The sequence below is a fragment of the Xiphophorus maculatus genome, chromosome 3 (genome assembly GCF_002775205.1).
Source record: "Xiphophorus maculatus strain JP 163 A chromosome 3, X_maculatus-5.0-male, whole genome shotgun sequence".
NCBI classification, from domain to species: Eukaryota; Metazoa; Chordata; class Actinopteri; order Cyprinodontiformes; family Poeciliidae; genus Xiphophorus; species Xiphophorus maculatus.
The window spans coordinates 8,647,921-8,668,404 of record NC_036445.1 but is presented as its reverse complement, the minus strand read 5'-3'; the positions used below and the strand labels follow the sequence as shown (position 1 = coordinate 8,668,404).

Genomic DNA, 20,484 nt, shown 5'->3' with positions numbered 1-20,484 from the left:
GGTGAGATCATGTTGTAAATGTTTGAAGTGTGAAAATACTTAATTTATGTCATTTTATGCAAATAAGTGTTCAGAATTGTAACTTGGAAAAAGAAACATTGTTTAAAGAAGAAACTTTCATACGTAATGCTTTGTTTTGTATATTTTTTACTAAGCTAAACCAGCTCTTCGTGTGAGAAGATAGAAGTCGTCCAAGTGCATTAATTACACCCCACCGCATAATAAACGCAGCAGCAATTCTATTTGCAGAAATTAATCTACGAACTGGAAACCATGACAAGCATGCCCGGAGACTGGGAATTACTGGGTGTAAGGGCAGAGCTAAATTCAGTTTAATTTAATTTAAGTTCTTTACAGTTTTTCTGCAGCACAACTTCAAAACGAACATGACAAACGGCTTTAAAATCATATTGAAGACAATCAGATTCTGTTCAAATTGACTCAAATCAATCCAGTTCATTCTATAGCCGAGTTAGCTTGGAGGAAATATGCAGGTGGTTGATAGTCTTTACAGGTTTTACAGAAACCTTCTGGTTTCTTAGTGCGTCTCTAGTTTCTATGTTGGAAACCAAAAACTGTGTGCAAAGTTAACGGCGGCCATATTAATAACATCCATTCATTGTGTTGTACTGGAAGAACATCGGCTGAAAACCTGAGAAAGAATTCAAAATGTTTTATAGCAAATTACCATCTGGAAATTTTCAAGTGGAAACAAAAAGATTTACACTTTCATGGTACAATACCTGTTAAAAGTTTTATTTAAAAGATCATCAATGTGAAAAATATGTGACATTTTCCAGGTAATCAGAGACCTCGGACCTCTAGAGTGGATCTTCAACACGCCCAAACATCACAGAGTTCATCATGGTGAGTCAGTCAGATGTTCATAAAATACACCAATCATGTCTGAAAGTTTTGTAATTATGTTCACATCACAAAATGTGACTTCAACAGGAAGAAACCTTTACTGCATTGACAAGAACTATGGAGGAATTCTCATTATCTGGGACAGATTGTTTGGTAAGAAAAATCATAGTTGTCTTCATTTCACTCCGTCTTACCTCCTAATTTGATATCCTGAATTTATATAACTTACTTGTTTGATTTTTCTTTTGTTATTTTTACTTTTTATTACCTTAAAGTAAAACTATAGATGTAATTTTAAAGTATTGCTACAATTTCCTGGTTGTATACAGCCTTGACGTGTGTACTGGCTTGTCACATGATCCCCAATGGGAAATATAAGTTTATTGATCATCCATTAAAAGTTTAATGATTAATGGAAGCTAAACATAGAACAAAGAATTGGGAAAAGATTTCTGGTGTTTTATACTCTAAGTCAAAGAGCCATTTTGCTCTCAGACCAGATAAAAAAAAACTTTAGAGCCATAAATATTGCACAACTTTTTGCAGAAACAACTAAAAAACATATTTAATGTGTACTTTATTGATGTTTTTATGATGTGAAGCCCTCTGAACTGCCTTGTTGCTGAAATGTGCGGCATAAATAAACTTGATTGATCAAATTTAGATAAAAATCTACTTTAGAAAATATGTTCCAGTTTTGAAAGAACAGCAAGTTCATCTCTAGTTCTAGGATTTAAAGTCAAGATGAACATAAAATTTAGCAAAAAGAGGATGAATAATTTTTTTTGTAAAATAAAAAAGCACAGATTCCAACCCATTGACAAAATTTTTATTAAAAGCATAATACTAGTACTTTTAGTATAGAAATCTAATAAAAATATTGCAGAAAAATGTAAAACACCTATAAAAAACCTGCATTTGTTATTATATGTACAGTATATGTAAAATATTAGCAGGTTCTTTAATTTTTTTAGCTAAAGTTACTAAGAATCATTGTGGAACTGACAAAAAAAACACTTCAATTAATCAGCCAAGTTTATCTGCATTTCAGCAACAAGGTGCTTTACATCATGAAAACACAGCCAACAACTGAAACATTACATTTTGCTAAGTGGCATCATTACACATCAAAATGTTGGTCAGTGTCACATTTATTATGGTTCAAAAGCTAAACAGCTTTTAGTCTAGATTTAAACAAACTCAGTGTTTCAGACGTTTCCTCCAGAGTTGTAGTGCATGGAAGACGAATGCCACAGGTTGCAGACTCCTGACCTAGCCAGAGACTTTTCTGAGAGAATCTTATTTTGATCTGCATTTATTCCTCAGGTACGTTTGCTGCAGAGTCAGATAAAGTCATATACGGCCTGGTGTTTCCCATCAAGACGTTTGAGATCCTCTACGTTCAGGTTGGTCCTCCCATCTGATAATGAGCACCTTCTGTAGGTGAAGCCTGAGCTCATGTTCCCTTTGCTGGCTCTGGGGCCTTTTCCTAACCATAATATTATTACTCTATTCCAAACAAACTGCTCAGTTGAGGTGAAAAAGGCCAATAAAATAAAATACCAGGTGGATGTTATAATTAGTGTCGCTGCCCGCGCCGTTGGCAGAGCACAGCGTGAGCCATGTCCTGCCTAATGACGGCAGAAGCGCTGCAGCTCCAGATTAATTATAGCGGCTCTTTGTTTGGTCGCATTTCAGGTAAATGTTTTGTTGTAAGCTGATGTCTGACGTGTGTTTCTTTTTCTTTCAGTTGCACTACTATGTATATTTATGGAAAAGATCCAAAACTTACAAAACCGTCAGTGACAAGATGTCAACTTTCATCAAAGGGCCGAGCTGGAAACCCGGTAAACGCCGTCTCGGTGACCACGTCGACAATCCCAAGGTTTGCAACATTCTTGACAAACAATGAGAAGAAAGAAGGGAAAAAAAATGTGAAAAGCCCTCAGGCTTCATTACCAATCATTTTGACACACACAAAACACAGGCCCGAATGACTCAGAGCATTCTTTCTTGAAGGATTCATATATTTTACAAGTTTTACAAGAAACTGCCACATGAAATAAAAGCTGCACAGCCTCTGTACAGGCGTCACAATAACTTCAGTTTCAGCGTCTTTAAACAGAGTTTGCAGGACTAAAACCGCATGCAGTAAACTGTGGATGCATGTGTGTGTTGGAGCAGAAAAAAATAAAGGTTCCAGTTGAACGCTTCAGTGGTTTGCTTTGAAATAACGCCTTTGGTGTCACACATTTAGTCCCACAAGCGAACAAGGGAAAAAAAAAACCTCTCAGACTTTGCATCCAACAGATCACTTTAAAGGCATTAAAAAGATTCTGCTTGAAATTTCAGTGAAATATCTTGGATTTATGAAGGCAGCTTTCACTGACGGAGGTAAAATGAAGGGTTGACTGGATGTTTTGGTGCTGAGAATAAGCAGAGCAGAAGACTGGAATACCTACACAGTCAGGGTGGGGTGTGGGGGGAACCCACATGTGACGGGTTGGTTCTTCAAGATTATGGGAAAAACACAGGATTACAGGACAAGACAATTCTTTTATCTGTTTTTTCCTTACCATTTTACTCCAAAAAGGTTGCAGTTTTATCATAAACCTCACTGTTTCGGACACAACGGGAAAACCAAATGTCCAAATTGGTTAGAGAAGTCCTCGCTGTTTGGCAGAAGAAACTGCAGCCAATAAATCCCACATTTCTTTTTAATGGAACATAAGAACATAACTGAGCTGAAACTTTAAGGCCATATGTAAAGTGCTCAGCTCTTTTTGACCCACTTTTACTTAAAAAATCTTTCAGGGATGTCCTAAATGTGTTGCCCTTTTACATTTTCCTTAAAAATAAAATCATTTAGCTGTGATAACCAGATGTGTGCAGATTCTGTATTTTCTCTACATCTTTTTTTTTTTTTTTCGTTTGTGTTGTAATGCACAACTGGCATAAGAGCCAGGGCTCCTTGGTTATTATGTGCAGCTGTTCTCTCACATGAAAGTCCAATATTAGGAGATTGAATACTATTGATATCTTAAGCTACTTCTGGTGCTTTAGAGCACCATTTAAACACTACAGTTTACATAAAACATTTTTACCGTTACCTCAACCTCAGCTACGTTTCTTATTTGAGGATAGAAAGGAGTCTGCAAGTTCTCAAAGGGTTTGGGTCAGGTATGGAATCGGTCTGTCATTATTGCTTCATGTTTGAGGCCTTTTCATGACTGGCTATGCAGCTTATTCTGCATAAAACTCATGAATGTTTCAGACTTTGAAAGATCCAGATGTTTTCCTGAACCACTGATTGAAGAATGAGGTATTTTCTGCTTGCTGGTCAGAGCCTGTAAACGGCTTCCCTTTGGTCACACCACTCCACTGCTAATTGCTTATCAGATTTTTACAGCATTGCTTTGCTGTTCGCTTATAACAGTGATCAGCTCAGACAGCCTTTTGAGTTTTTCCTCGTTTTGTGTCGCTCCATGTAGCTCCTCAGTGTTTTGTCATCAGGCATGCGGCACAAAAAATCTCTGGAATATTTTGTTTCATAGTGTTGATTTAATTGTTTACATCTTCCTTAAAGGGGATATGTTATGCAAAATTCACATTTTGAGCATTTTTGTTTTTTCATTTGGTTCTCTACTACTTCTAAAAACATCCCAAGTGCTTAAAAAACCCACCCAGACATTTTCTGACAATAAGTTAATGTTTTTTGGTGACCCTACAACCCCAGTGAATCCTACTACGTCACCTAGCAACGCAAGCTAAGCTCCAAAATGCTTAGTCAGCTGGTTGTATGGCTGCTGGAAGAGAAAAGTGTTTTGTTGTTGACTTATTGTCCAGAAACCACTTCCTGCATTCTTGCTGGTTGTACAGGAGGCTCTACTAATGCTTTTCAAACATGTACAGTTGTATAGTTGCGTATCTGTTTGCAGCCATGTTCAGGTGCGAGTGTAAACGTTGAGTTGGGGGCGTGGCCAGCAGCAGCTTATTAGGATTTAAAGTGACAAGAGGCAATAAAATGGATAATTCTGAAAGGAGATTAAAGTAGGCAGAACTGACCAGACTAAAATTTTACTGTCTAAGAATAATTTTGTGCCAAAAAAGTTGTTCCATGTGAAACAATTTATTTATAATATTCCCACACAGTCTGTAAAAGCACTGAAAGGTGCAGATTTTGATTTAAATTAAATCTTGACAAGACAAATGTTTAGAATGCCTTAATTAAATCTTTTTTTTTTGTGGATCAGGTAACTGGAAATGAAATACCTCATGGTCCCAAATGGTCGCTGACATTTCAAGTCTATGTGGGCTTACATTTCCTGCTGGTGCTTTGGACTTACCACAAGTTGTTTGAAAGCAAAATGGTACGTATCTCTCTTTCACATATCACTTAAAAACTTCTGTTACACTGAAAACTATACCAAGTATTTTAGGTCTGGTTTCTAGAACAAGTATTTTAGCTCACTTGAAATACAATAATTTTTAAACTATATTAAGGAAGTATTTACTTAAAACAAGCTCATCTTGCTAAAAAATTGCTTATTATTTATTTTTTTCCAAGTATATTAAGATATTCACACTATAAATTAGACCAAACAACACAAAATACTTGGTAAGATTTTGTGTTTTTGCAGTCTAGAAATGTTAGATAGATAGATAGATAGATAGATAGATAGATAGATAGATAGATAGATAGATAGATAGATAGATAGATAGATAGCATTTATTGTCATTGAACAATAAATGCTATTAGCGATGCTATACCGGTGCTGGATGTTGATATTGCTCAAATCAAGCATGAGATGGCCAGTGAAGGTGGCTCCAGCCGCTCAGCTGTGTTTGTTTGCCATCATTATTTGGGCCAATTAAGCGGTTTGTTGTGGCTTCTTCGTGGCGGAGTCGAGTCCTGTACTTATCTGGCAGTAAAAAATCAACTCAGCCTAACATCATGACAGGATGACGGATCGGCATTGCCTTTTAAAACAACCTTTGTCTATTATTTTCCGACACGCCAAGAGACCCCCTTCTTCCAGCCAGAGGAAAAAGAGGAAGCAGGTCTCCCCAGGAGTTATCTTTGGAAGCATTTTTTTGCTTTTTTCCCTACGGGCATAGTTTTGGTCAGCCCAAAAGTGCTGTCACACCCATCCTCTTTGAAACGGCAAAATAAAATGTCCTGTCTTCCTCTTTTCTGATCGCTACACTTCTTCTTAAACTCGCGGTCCGCTTTCAAAACACACACCCCCACACGTCTTCCCTTCTGAGTTGAGGTTTCCCCTCCCTGTTGGCGAATGAGACGCCAGCTGGTGGTCCGGCAGTGAACACAAACGCCTTAATTGTCGAGTCAACCATTTCCCAACCCAAATAGCCTTCAGGATGCAGCAATCAGGACTTGGAGGGGAAAATAACAAAGTGAGCTCCTTGGCCAAACAATAAATCATGTCACGGTTATGTATTTATACCCACATGTTCTCAAGCCGGTTATTTAGTCTGACAATTGATGATACGCTGCTGGACAGTAAACAGGCTCTGCGTTAATTCAAAGTCATAAAAAAATAAAAGCAATGGAGCTTTTGTCATTATTAGATCAACATTTACCAGGCTAAGAGATAATTGAAGGCAGCAGCACTAGTTTTTATCAGGAAATTGGTCTCTTCTGGTAAAAATAGAAAGTATAATAAACTTGTTATAATTAAATTAATGCAGGGTTGATGCACTTGCTGCGTCTTGATCAGAAATCTTTTATCTGTGTTGTGTTTTTTGCATTTCCAGTGTGCAGCTTCCTTAAGAAAAACAACAACAAAAAATCTATTTCAGCACAAACCACTTTAAGAGTCTAATGATACGCTTGAGCTAAAATCCAGCTGAGACGGCGATCTCTTAAAAGATCATACAATATGGAAAAAGTGTTAACATTATGTAATCATCTGAAGAATCTTTTTACATGTTTTCGCTGGTAATTTGTTTGTTTATCTTTGGTGATGCAGAATTGTTAAAAGTTGATTAATTCCACATTCAAAGTCGTGACTCTAGCAGATCAAGTCCAAACCATTATTATGTAAACAACATAAAGCATGTTGGTGAGATTAAAATAGACTTTAAGATTAAATTCACCAGGGGTATGAATAATTTTGGACCTGTCTCTCTGGCCTATTTTAATTTTAATTTTATTTATTTATTTCAAACAGACAAAAAGTAAAAACAAGAAAAGATTAAACTAAAACAAACTATCATGCCCATTGACATACAATTTTACATTATTTGTTCGAAAAGTAGCAGGTAGAAGATATAAGATCTTATGATTTCCTGCCCCTCCAGATTTATTAGCCAAAACAACAGGTGCATTTCTATTTACTAAACAAATAAAAGACGATACTGCTTTCCATCTGAGCACTGTTGCCTAGCGACAAGAAGGTCCAATCCTGATGCATTTAAATCATTTTAAACTTTCAGTTCTTATCAAACAAACTTTTACATCCTTTGCCCTTTCTTTCTGTTGTGCAGTTTTTGAAAAGTTTCATTTTCAGGATCAAGTTGATTTCATTTTATGAATTAGGATTATGTGTTTCGTAAATAAAAGAGTTTAAGCGTAATAATTAGCTTTGGTTGTGTTCAGGGACTGAACAGTTAATGAACTGTGTTCTTGTTTCTTTCTGTCTGTCCCATTTTAAACAGTCAGGACAGAATGAATGACAGGTTTAATTCTCTGCAATAATTTACAACTTAAAGACAACAAAATCTGAGCTGACACTGTTGATACTTAAACTGTCAGCTGAGAGCACGTTTTTAGCGTAACTTACTAAAATAACATTTCAGAACAAAGTACTGGAGTGTTTTTTTTTTTGTTTCATCTAACAGACCAACAGACCAGGCTTTCCAACATTCATAATAATGACAGAAATAATAGCCTGAGTAACGAGTTAATCTGCTTGTTGTCAGGAGACGCAGTAATAACAGTCATTTCTGTGCTTGCAGCTCAGTTCTGCCACCAGATGTGGAGCTAACATTTTGGGTCGCCACAGCTGGAACAGCAGCACAACGCTGGACCACAAAGAGTTTGAAAATGAACCACTTATTCCTGTACAGTTTAAATATTACTAGTCTGACATTATTCTGCTCTGATATAAGGGCTTTTGTTCACTTTGGGAAACAGATTTTTTAAATTTGATATTTAGGCATAATGGCTCTCACTGTGGTTCGCTGGAGTCCCAAAGCTTCAGAAATGACTTTGTAACCTTTTCCAGAGTAATAGATCCGAATTACTTTCTTCCTCATTTGTTTCTGAATTTCTTTGATGTCTACACTGTAAAACATTTGAGCCATATTTAGTTGTGTCTACTGTCTTCTGCTCTTTAAATTAAATACATTCAGCCAGTTTTAGATTTTGAACCTAAATGTGTGAGTTGGTGAAAGATAAACTTACAGTAGTAAGTTGTGTTAACTTTTTATTAATTTTGTCAAACTAGTTTATTTGATTCAACTCTAGTTGAATAAACTAGAGTTTTTAGGTTAGCACTTAAAGAACTGAAAAAAGAAAAGACAGGAGTGGGAACTATTTCCCAGAATGTTTAGCGGGATGTTTTTGTATCCTGAGATGAACGTGCGTTACATCGATCTGACTCTTGTGTTTTATTAAGGCAAATGTTTATTTTAATGTCCTGTTCACACTAAATGTTTTGAACAGAGTTCATTGTGATGTTTAACAAAATTCACTATCAGATCAGAAATGTGGTTCATGCAATTTGAAGCAAGGATTTTAATTATTCTAAAGTAAAATAAGTATTTATTTTAACTTGATATTGTGAGTAAAATAATAGAGAAATGTGGCTCTTTAAATAGGAGAGGGCAGTTTTTTTCTTGCATGTTGTGAAATAATTTGTTTTAAATTGCAGCATTAAGTTAAAACTTGCATTCAAGACTAATGAAGTTAAAAAACAATGTTTAAACGACTTGTCTCTTGTTGTTAAATCAACTTCATGAACTTTAATTTCTGAGTTAAAACCAAAACAATTTTCTTGTCGACTTAAATTGCATTTTAAAGTTAAACCACCTTCAAATGTTTTACAGTGTAGCTTTTGAGGATCATCTGCTGTACTTCACTTTCAGGCAGGTCTTATTTAAATGATGATGATCACTTTTTGACATTAAGGCATGTAGGTTTGGATTTTTTCTATGTTAAAGCAGCAGTGTGTAACATTTTATATTAAAATTAGTTTTTGATATTTGTTAAAGTTATCACTTTGTCAGTTTGATATGACAGATAATCTGTGAAAAAATTGAGCTTCTCTTCCTTCTCTCTATGATACAGCTGTCATCTAAAAACACAGCTTTGTCAGAATCATCCAATCACAGCTAGGAGGAGGGTCTTAGATCTGTCAATCATCCTCGTGTATGTGCTCAAGACCTTCCCCTTTTATCTCTGCTTCACCACAAAACAGCCTGTCACAATGCTAAGTCTAATTAACATGACCACCGATTACAGTTTTTCTGTAGCGTTAAGTTGTTTCCCCGCTGATAGCACATTGATCAGCGCGTACATGAGCATGATTGATCAGGGTTTCCTTCAGAAAATTTGCTAAGCAAGGAGGTAGGGTTGGGAGGACAGTGCACCAGCAGTCTGCCGTATTTTTGTGTTGAAAATTGTTAAAAGTATCAAAAGTTCAGAGTTGCAGAGTGGGGATCATAATTTGGAAATAATAAAGTGTGCAAAGCTTAAACCGTCTTTACTGTTACTATTAATGGTGTTTTTAAAAAAAACTATTCAAAACAAACTACTTTCAGCCTGCTGGGGGAGCAAGTGAAGGAAATCAGGAAGGGGACAAGCACTTTTTCACACCACTGTACATTGAATACGAATGACTTTTTACATTTGATAAAAAATACTTGGACCAAGGTTTTCTGTGTGGCTGTTATAAATTTCATCAGATAAAAGTTGAGAACACCCATCCACTGATTTGTTGACACTATAACTGTATCCTCTCATATGAAGACTTATGAAGTAAAACCCATTTTATGGACTGTGATGCTAGGGTAAGCGTAAAGATACACTGCATGGTTGCTTCCATTGGATGGGTTTATTTCATCCTGACTGTATACGGTGTCTTCTCCTGGGTATGGGAGCAGTGAGATTTGGCTGTTAGTCTTTGTATTGAGTGTCAGAGAAACATAAACCTTAGTTTACAGCATGCAGCATCCTCAAGGGACGCTCGGCTTCCAGCTGCTGCCCGCAGCCAAGGCCTTAGGTTAGAGAACACATTTTAGCTCCAGGACTTTGTGTTTGTGTGAATGTCCCAAATAGCTGGGAAAAGGTCAGTGGGAGTCTGGACGGGATCTTTGCTCCACTGTTGGTTGTTTTGGCTCCTTTTTAGGTAATTTGTTCAGCAGTCTGTTCATCTGTGGTCAAATCCCCTGTCAAGATGACCGGACCATCTCTGCAAACTTTGGATGTTTGAGTCCAATGGCTCCAGTGTTGAATGGGTGCCAGTGCACTCGCGCTGAAGGTCAGACATGTTTAGGTTGGCATTGGCAAGTAAAAGTCGAGCAGCCGTGTGGTTGACAGCCGCTCTCCCATGAAGGTCTCCTGCAGATGTTTCTTTACCAACCATGATATTGATTTTAGTTTTTTTTATGTATTTTTTCCTCATATTTCTCATGGAAATTGTGTTTCTATCCTAGGTGCTGTCTCAGTTAACCATTTTCGGGATGACCAGCTACGTTTTGCTTACCCTCACCTCCCTGGGCTTTATCATCGAGCGAAGGTACAGTTTGTGCAGCTTCTAATCTCAGCATAAAACAGCTGAAAATGTTTATGTAAAATGCTATAATTGTATTTTATGTAACTTTAGCTGTTTCAAATTATGATCTCAAACCAAAATAAATTTATGTGAAAAGTAATTGGCCGTGTTAATTTATGAATTAACATTTATTTGGTCCGATTTCCCTTTCCACATCCGGGCCTTCATCACTTAAAACAGAACCCGTCTGACAACGTGAAGTAGGCTAAAATATCTTAACCCACATGTGTCAAACTCATGGCCCGAGGGCCAGATCTGGTCCGCCGTAGTTTTTAAAGTGGCCCTCCAGACTCCAAATTACATCAATAACTCCAGCAAGAATTGTTTCCACAATCCAACATAATCTGCTGAAAACTTTTGAAATCTCCTTCAGATTCATCTATTTCTTACAAAATTTTCATTTTAATTTCTGTTAGCATCTTCTTAAGGAGTTGAAAAGTATAAAATTTAGTAACAGATAGAAAACCAAGCTCAGTTTGGAGGAAGACATTTCTAGGACTTTGGGATAACAGCAATAGCCATTATTCAAAAATGGAGAAAACCAAAAGACTGGTCAACCGTATCGGGGTAGCCACGACATTGAAAGCACTGCAGGGTTTACTTGCTCCAGGTAAGGTCAGTTCTCATGGCGTAACTATAGGAATGAAACTGGGTAAGCATCTATGGGAGGGGACCAAGATGAAAACCACTGCTTACCAAAAAAAAGGCGCAAGAACTTGCCAATAAAACTTTTTGCGTTCCCTGTTCAGAAAATATTCTCTTGACTGGTGAAACAAAGGCTAGACTTCTTGGAAGGTTTGCAGAATTGAGTGAATTCGTCTCTCTGGTCCAGCTTGCATTTGTGAAATAAAACTTAAGTTGGTCAAAAATCCAAAGCACATCAACAACTCGCAAAATTAAGAGGAAATGAAAAGGTTTTAGAGTGGCCTAGTCAAAGTCTGAACTTTAATGGAGATGATGAGTGTAGATGCAAATGTTTGATGGCAGCTGTTGACATCAAATATTCAGTTTCCAAGGAAATTACTTTTCCACATAGAAACCGGTTGGTTTCGATAGATTTTTCCCTCAATAAATTAAATCAATGTCAATGAAATTGACACTTGTTTGATTATGTGAAACATTTTGTCACAAGTGTGACGAAAAAGTGAAAACAATCTGTAACTGTTCTCTGATTTCATGCGTCTGTATCTTCAGGCCATCATCAGCCTTCTTGGAGACGATTCGCTGCGTTGTCATGGTAACGCTGATGCGGTACAGCTACCTGAGGTCCCCCTTGCCTTTACTCTCTGTCCCCACTGAGGTGAGCTAAGCTACCGGTGCTACAGATTAAGATAAAGCAGGCATAACTAAACATGTTGGCTTTTTTTAGTTCATTTTGTTTTTCTTCGACAAACCTTGGCACCTCGAAATCCTCCCCGTTCAACTCAGCCTTAAATGTTTTGGCCAAACGTTTTGGTATGTTAGGCTGCTGGCAGCAGATGTTTTCTGGATTTGCTGGCTTCAGACAATGGAAAGTTTCAAGCTGCGAAGGTTTGGCAAACTTATTGTGTTTTTCTTTTTCTCCTAACTTATATACTTCATTTATCAAACTTCAGATGTCTTCTTCTTAATTCTTTTTTTCTGATGCATTCAATTATTTCATGGTTTCTGCACCAGGGACGAACGTCAGCAATCTCTTTGCTTCTCTACCTGGAACACTGTGGATATATATTTGTGCTCAAAATACCACTTCAATCTCTGTTTTTGCGCATCTGCCGTTTTTCGGCAGATGCGACATTCACAATATACTGATGACTGTGTACACAAATTGTTAATTGACTGGGTGGTGCTCAAAATAATAATACTGTTGAGTTTATTTAGTGATGTCATTCATTTGTTGACCTTTATTTGCACATCATTTAGGATAACATCCTACTTTGATTTGGAAGTTAATTGCATTGTGGAAAACATATAAAGAGGTTCAGAAATTTACAGGCTTCTGAGCTAGAATGATCTCAAATGCCCTAAAATGGAAAACAAACCCAGAAACACGAAGAAAACAAAAATGACCAAAACAACTCGTGCAACTGGTTAATTGTTTATTACCATGATGTGATGGTAACATTTCAAGCTAATGGGAAAAGGGAACACTGCTGCACAGCCATCTAAAAATACAAATTGATTGAATTTGAAACAGAAAAGAAATAATTATTTCTACAGCTGCCTACATAACATTTTAATTGTTGCACTCATAATGTTAGCTACCATATTTTATTATTTTATTTGGATTATTTTAGATGGAATTAGCATTGGTCAGTACTAGTTTTGAAGCCTTTTTCTATTATTTTCTTTATACAGCGTGTTAGATTTTTAACTAGTGGACACCAGATGACATGTATTGATTTTTACCTTAAAGGAGTAGTAAATAAGAGTGTTACGTTTGGCATATTAACTTAATTATTTGAAAACAACATCTATAATTTGGCAGGTTTAATACTTTTGTTTTTAAAATTTGAAACAGAGCAAAATGTGCGATTCTTGTAATCTATCACTACAAAATGAAATCAAATGGTTCTCTTGGGTGCCCCCTGGTGGTGTGGGCATTACATTGGGCCGGCGCTGTTGATGAGTAACAGAACTGTGGGAGCCTTTAGATCAGGAGAGAATAAGGAGTTGATTGGGGGCATGAAATGCATGATATTGTCTCAGTGCATCTTTAAATCAGCCGATTTTCAATGTTTCCCCGCGATGTGAACAATAAATATTGGTCTCTTTAACTACAGCTGCAAATAGTTTACATAATTTTAGCCATGTGTAGCTATAGTTTTACAGATGATTGGGTTGAGGTAATACTTTAGGCTCCATCTGTCATGAAATGCATCAACAAACTTTGATTCAAATATCTTCACTCCCACCTTACCTCAGCTGTACAGCTGCAGTCGACTCCGATGACAGATCCACCCATGCTAGCAAAGCACATCTACGGTTCATGACGTTGGTTAAATGCCCCCTGAGATTATTTTGTCAAACAGGTGAGTCCTCTGACCCTTCAGAATATAACACCTCTTGTAAATGTCCTGAGAGAAAATAATTATGTTTGACAACTTGTCTGGTTTCAGAGTCCTGTGTGTGTTTAAAGACTCAGATAGTGCAGAAAATATGTTGGACCGCAAAGCCTTTGTCCACTTACGGACAGCAGATGTCAAACTCCTCCTTGGAATTGAATATGTATCTGACAACCTAAAATAGTCAATTTATCACAGCATTTTGAAAATGAGTGGTGTTTCGATTTGTTTCAAGTTTCTTAGCAGCGCTTATTTCACTTTCTCTCCAGTGCACATGTGAGAATATTTGGAAAGTAAATGTATTGCATAAACTGCTGCCACATATGACAGTGGATCTATAAACATGTTTTACATAAAATTCATGTGTAGTATGTGTACATTTTAAAAGTTACCACAGCCTAATGTCAGAGTAACAATGTTTGTTCTTGTCTTGTTAGCATCTCATGTTCAGTCCTTTTTTAGACATAAATTTCAGTCTTGTTTACAGTCTACAAGCTTCCCCAAGCAGTCAAATAATTATTGGCCAAATAAGTGAGAAAACTGGTCAGATCCCCTTGTTGTGTCATCCTTTCTAAGCATTAACCTTCATCAGCGCAGACAAACTGTATGCACAGCATAGCATGTGAAGAAGTAATGTTATCATCCAGTCATGTATGTAAATTTTATTGAGCTATTTTTTTTCTGAAACAGTGTTACTTCTGGCTCTGTGTTTTAACGGTTGTGTAATGTTATTCCGCTGAATTTATAGATTTAGTTTATGTCAAACATACCCTCTGTCCTGGTATTACAACAACTCATTTTGGGACTCAGAAGTGCTACAAATTAGTGGTCTTTGTTTATGTTTAAGACAATGGTCTTCAGCCTACAATGGATAAGAGGAGGAGTTTCGGTATCTTGACATCTTATTTACAAATGAGGGAAAAGAGTGTGGAAGGTGAAAATATGGATTGATGTGGTGATGAGAGAGCTGAACTAAAAGGCAACGCAATCGATTTATTTATCGCTCTATGTTCAATCCCTTATATGGTCATGAGCGCTGGATAGTGCATGAAAGGATAAGACTGTGGATAGAAGCAGTGTTTTTGCGTTTATCATCTTGCAGTCTGCTTTTAGGATGAAATTGCTTGAATGTTAGTTGTTTTGCTTTACTGTTTCCCATATGTGGAATGGGCAAGTTAGAAACTCCTCTAAGGCCTTTTTAATGCCATTACTAGACTGAAAGGTGCTGGACTATTCTTTCTTAGACATCTGATCTCTCCTTCAATCTCATCTTGATGTTCATTATCATTTGAGTAATGAGAATAAAAATCAAACTAAATGTTTAAAACGGACAAACCTCCTTCAAAATGCTGAGTAATAATGTAATCACATGCACCTGATGTTACTCAACAGGTTATTGCTAGTTAACCAAAGAGTGAGTGAGTTGCTAGGTAACCAGAGAGTGAGTGAGTTGATGCCACCAACTTAGCTTAGCTGGCTGAGAGAGGTTGAACGGTTAAAGCCTTTTCTGTGCCTACATCCCCCAGAATGCCGAGCGCTTCTGGATCGGAGTACAGAAATCTATTGAATATTTTATCAAGACATATTATCTACTGATATTGATCAATATGTGCCTATTGATATATTTATTTTTATTGATTTATTCTCTGGTCTTTACTAGGAATTGCATTTTTTAAGTATCTGTTCTTCATTTTTTTATTGTCAATATTATTTTAATTCTTTAAAATGTTCTTAAAATTGATATTCATCTGTCCAAATATACTAGAAAAACATATAACATAAAAAAAACACTACTTTTTGTTTTATTCACCAATTAATGCATGCAAAACAAAAATTACAGACCAACAAAAAGAAGTATGGATCTACAAAATAACCGGATAAGAGAACGAATAGCAGGAACAAAAATAAACAATGAAACAAAACAAGTAATCACATTTTAAAATGGATACAGTACAGACCAAAAGTTTGGACACACTTTCTCATTGAATTCAATGAGAAAGTGTGTCCAAACATTTGGTCTGTACTGTACATTCAGAACAAATAAAAAACAACAAAATTGTTTAATATATGTGGATTAGGGTATATTTTTTTTCCTCCTTTGATCGTGGCTGGATGTTTCAGCATTTAAAACTCGTACTTGAGCATCTTCAAACAACTCCTGCGCGACATTGTGTTCCCCCGGTGCGTCACGGCCCGTTTTCTAACAATTGTGTGAGCTGTGTGGTCTGTTTTGTGTGAGTAAAACGCGTTTGAGCTGGGTGCTAAGTCCTGCCCCGCAGCCCTGTGATCTACGAGGCCAGATGCGTCGCCCAATTGACCATAAAATTGGCGTGCCTTTCTGGCTCTGGCAGCTCGACTGTAGATGGAGGCTGACCTCTCATTATTTGCCCTCCCTCCGCTTCAGCTGCCTCTTTTTCTCCCTGCACAGCCCTGACTGCTTGATGTCCCGGCCGGCGTGAATCAGCGCAACACTTCTGGAAACAATTAGTGTCGTCTGCCACTAACTAGCTCAGACCATTGAGATTTGCCATCGCCTCTCTTACGTCCTTTGACTCCACATCTGGGCCGCGAAGGTGTTCAAATGACAACCCAAGGTTTTCCCACCTTTTCTTTTTTTTTCTCACCGTGAAATCTAATAAAACTGAATTAATTCTTTTTCAGAAAGCGACGCCTGAAATGAAGCGCATAAGCAGCCAGCTGGAGAAAGGCCTTTTGATTTATGCTGTACATGCTGCTCTGCTGTGTCACTGTGCAGATGTTTCTTTAAGCGATTCATTAGGGCTCATTTCAAGTCGCAGTACATCAGGTTTAGCTGGATAACTGTCTTGCCTGCAGGTGGGGGCTCTGAGAAAATCCTCGCAATTTATTCACAATGGTTTCTGACATATTTCCTCCCCTTTGTTCAAAAGTACAGCAAAGAAAAAGAAATTGAACCCACCCCCAAATTTTAGCCTCCTATAAAGATATACGATTTTGAAGCTCTTTGTTGCGCTGAGGGTTTTGAAGTTGCGCCAATCAATTAACAGTCTGTAGAAACAGAGAGGGGGGCAATTCACATTTAATTGTGTTCAGACTCACTGTACGTTTGAAAGGAAGGGGGAAGAAAAAATCTACAAAAACTAGTTCGGTTTGTGGTCCTTCAAAACCAGTGGTGTGATATACTGCACCCTTAAAGCTCACAGCGGTATTTATAGTGGCTCTGGAGATTTCCCTTGTAAAGCTGCAGGCTTGACCTGTAAACCAGGGCTGCCTCTCGCTCCCAGCCGCCCACTCGCCACTCAGAAAAACCCACGTCTGCGCCACTCATATGATAGTGTGTGAAGGAGTTAGTGTGTGTTTAGTCGTAGGCAGAGTGTCCTTGATACCTTATACCAGGGGTGTCGAGCTCATTTTCATTTTGGGCCAAATCATGAATGTCCTCAAAGAGCCGGCTGTGGCAGAATGTAATGACAAAACTGCATTAACAACATTAACAAATGTTTAAAATATGAATAAATGGTTGTCTCTGCTTTTGAGTACTTTTTAAAGTTAAATTGAACATAGTTTCAAATAGTTGTAATTGGCAGTATTGCCAGTAGTGCTCTAATTTGATTAATAAAATTATATTTAAGCACACAATTGTAATTTGGAAGATTTTTCGTGGCTCTCTAGAGTCTATAGGACCACATAAAAATATAAGATATGCTGGATTTGGCCCCCAAGCCTCGAGTTTGACATACGTTCCTTTTAGAAAGCGCTGCAAACTTATTAAAATATAGAAAAAACTTTAGTTAAGGTAAATAGGTACGGTAATTTTATTTCTATAGCACATTTTCAGCAACAAGGCAGTTCAAAGTGTTTTGCATGAATTAGAAGGAAATACAAACAAAAGAAAGACAGAAGGGTAAAGTAGAAAACTAAATATTGGTTCCCCATGTTTAATAAGAATAAGTAGAACATAGTTTATAAACAAATAGGGGTTTCTATGGATCTTAATTTTGTTCTGGATTAGTGAAGTATAAAACTAAATGTTTGTTCCAGTTGTTCTGGGTTGACTTCTAGATTTGTATAAAGCTAAATGTTTTTCTCCATGTTTGGTTCTTGTTCTATGTTGCTAAGTAAACTAACAGGAGTTTCTCTTGCTCTGTATTTAAATTTATAACAGGATAAATTCACATCTTGTTGCAGCAGCACGATCCAACAACCAACTTTTAATTTAAGTAATTGCATTTGTGTTCATACCCCTTACTTTTAACATCCCAAAATAAAATTATTACAGTAAATAGTCAGTCTGTGTGTAATTTATTCTCTCTATAAATGTAGCTTGTTCAGTGAAGATGCATTTTGAAAAACACTAGAAAACCAGCAGCAACAGTAAGTACAAACCTGTCTACACATGACCTGTAGTGGCTCTGAGGGAGCTGCAGAGATCCCTGACTCGGGTAGGACAGGCTGTCTGTGCATCCTTAAAAACTCTGAAATTAATGGATATAAAATCAAGGCCTTTCTTTAAAAAATGTGAGTTGGCCTGGAATGTCATTGTAGAAGTATTTAATCTTGTGTTATGTAGTTGGGTTTTTTTTCTCGCTGGACTTTTCTGTTAGGCATATGTTTTTGTCGCTCACAGACATCTTGAAGCTACCATTAATTATCTGCTAACATGCTAGCTAGGTAGCTTTTTTTGCATCCATCATTGGTAAGTGGAAATTTTTTCTGACAATTAGCTTGACGACAGTCGTCTTTGCCCCTTGATTACTTGTGTTTGCCAACCCGTATGGAGCCTGGTGTATTCTGTGAAAAAAGCAAACAAAAAAAACTTTTAAGTTTGGCACTATGGGGGTTAAAGGTTTACAGAAGCACATAAATAATGCCAAGAGCCACTAACAAACCCCAGAAATTTCACAGTTTTTGTTATGCTTGATTGTAATACAGCAGAATCCCCCAACCTTTCTCTGAATTTATATCAATTCAGACTTAACTTTTAGTCAAGATGGTATTTTAAAAAGTCTTAAATTTGACTCGTGATGCCTGCAGATACCTTATAGGAGAATCCACCAGACTAACTTGTCATTTATGGAAGAGTATCAAGAATAAAGCTGTTGATGAAAGAAGAAGAGGGTCCCATTTGCAGTTTATCTTAATCTTAGTATTAGACTCGTCAAATGATCAGTTGAGGCGAACATTAAACTTTTTGGCCCAAATACAAAACTCTAATGTGGGGAAAACTAACACTGCACCATTCCCATAGTGCACTGTTCCTCAGAGATCATTGCCCTGCATGTCTGAGGGATTCATGTCTCCTGCCAAACACATCCCTTCAATAAGTGGGTGATTAACAGGCTTCTGCAGCACTTGATGCAAGCAGAGGAGGTCATGCAGTTATTTGAATCAGGTGTTCTGGAACAGAGACGCATCTAAAACATGCAGGGCAGTTCTCCCTGAGGACCGCAGTTGAGAAGTGCTGCCATAGTGAAACATTTTGGTGGCAGCATCATGTTGTGGTGAAGCTTTTTGTCAGCAGGGACGGAGCAGCTGGTTGGAGTGAAGATGATGGGAAAATGGCTGGAGATGCATATAGAAAAATCCTAGAAGATAAACTAACTGAGTGGAAACTAATCATGATTTATATGAAAATCTATCCATCTGTTGCAATGGCTCAGTCAAAGTTCAGAAAGAAATTCAATGTAGAATTTGTGGCAGCTGATGTTGAGAGACTCTGTCTATATGACTCTTTTTTTACACATTTTAGTCTCTGTGCATGTAAAGGCATTTCTAGTTGGCATTCAGTATTCACAGTTTAAACCTTACTCCAACTTATGAGGAAAATGTTATTATTTACCATTGGGTTGGTGGTTGTTTTGAAGTAAATACCTAAATTATTCTTTTTAAAAATGCAGCTTGGGGAGCTGAACTACATGGGCTCAATCCGATTGGCTGGGATTTACACATTTACAAAGCAGCCAATCCAGAAGTGCCATTTATTGTCCTGGACGTAATCTATTATTCCATTAACCATAAAACTGTGCAAATTGAAATTATAAAAATAAATTTGCTTAATGGAAATGCGTCAATTAAAAGAAAAAAAAAAACACACGTTTTTTGATAAAAAGTTTCTGCACTTAGATGAAGTGGTTTTTCAGCCATTTTGAAATAGACAAATTAAACAAAACTGCAATGGAAACTCTTTTTTTTCGCATCACAAGTCACACGATCAACAGCCAGATTATACTACTGGCAGAAATGACAAAGAAGACGACAGGAAGTGATAGGAGGAGGGATTGTTTTTGTTTTGTTTTTTTCAGACAATGTGCAGCTGGCTGCACCACAGAATGCGTCATTCAAATGAGTTGAATCTCTTCTGTAAAATCGCAGACTATAGTTTCCCCAAAACGCCACAAACATACCCACTCCCAAGGATAAGGCGCTGATGTCTCCTCTGATTGGCTGATAGACAAGTGCCACGGCTGAAATATGAATACATAACTGTTTACGTCTGTCGCTGCCATTATTATTAATAACTTTTCGCGTGAACAAGCTTATTCGCATGTGATTTTACTTTCATTTCTTATTTAAAGCAAACACTGAAATTTCAAAATTGCTTTTCTTTTTTTTTACATTAGCAGATTAAAGACAAAGATTTCTTCATATTTGTAATGGAAACATAGATACTAATTGGCTGCTACTGTAGGACAGGGATGAGGAAGACTGTAAATGTTTCTTCTGTTTTATTGCCAAGACCGTTTCCACTGTGTATATTAATACATGAGGTATATTTTGTGTTTGAACAATTAAAATAG

At 37.1% G+C, this 20,484-nt stretch overlaps 1 protein-coding gene across 1 annotated transcript in view; it reads left to right on the top strand.

The window, feature by feature from the left end:
• Window positions 1-20,484, top strand: part of agmo (alkylglycerol monooxygenase) — a 75,787-nt gene that overhangs the window by 39,296 nt on the left and 16,007 nt on the right. Inside the window, exons 6-12 of the mRNA XM_005799466.3 lie at window positions 801-867; window positions 955-1,020; window positions 2,194-2,273; window positions 2,618-2,752; window positions 5,121-5,237; window positions 10,546-10,628; window positions 11,859-11,964. Of these exons, the coding sequence (XP_005799523.2) occupies window positions 801-867; window positions 955-1,020; window positions 2,194-2,273; window positions 2,618-2,752; window positions 5,121-5,237; window positions 10,546-10,628; window positions 11,859-11,964 (654 nt within the window). The remainder of the gene's footprint in view (window positions 1-800; window positions 868-954; window positions 1,021-2,193; window positions 2,274-2,617; window positions 2,753-5,120; window positions 5,238-10,545; window positions 10,629-11,858; window positions 11,965-20,484) is intronic.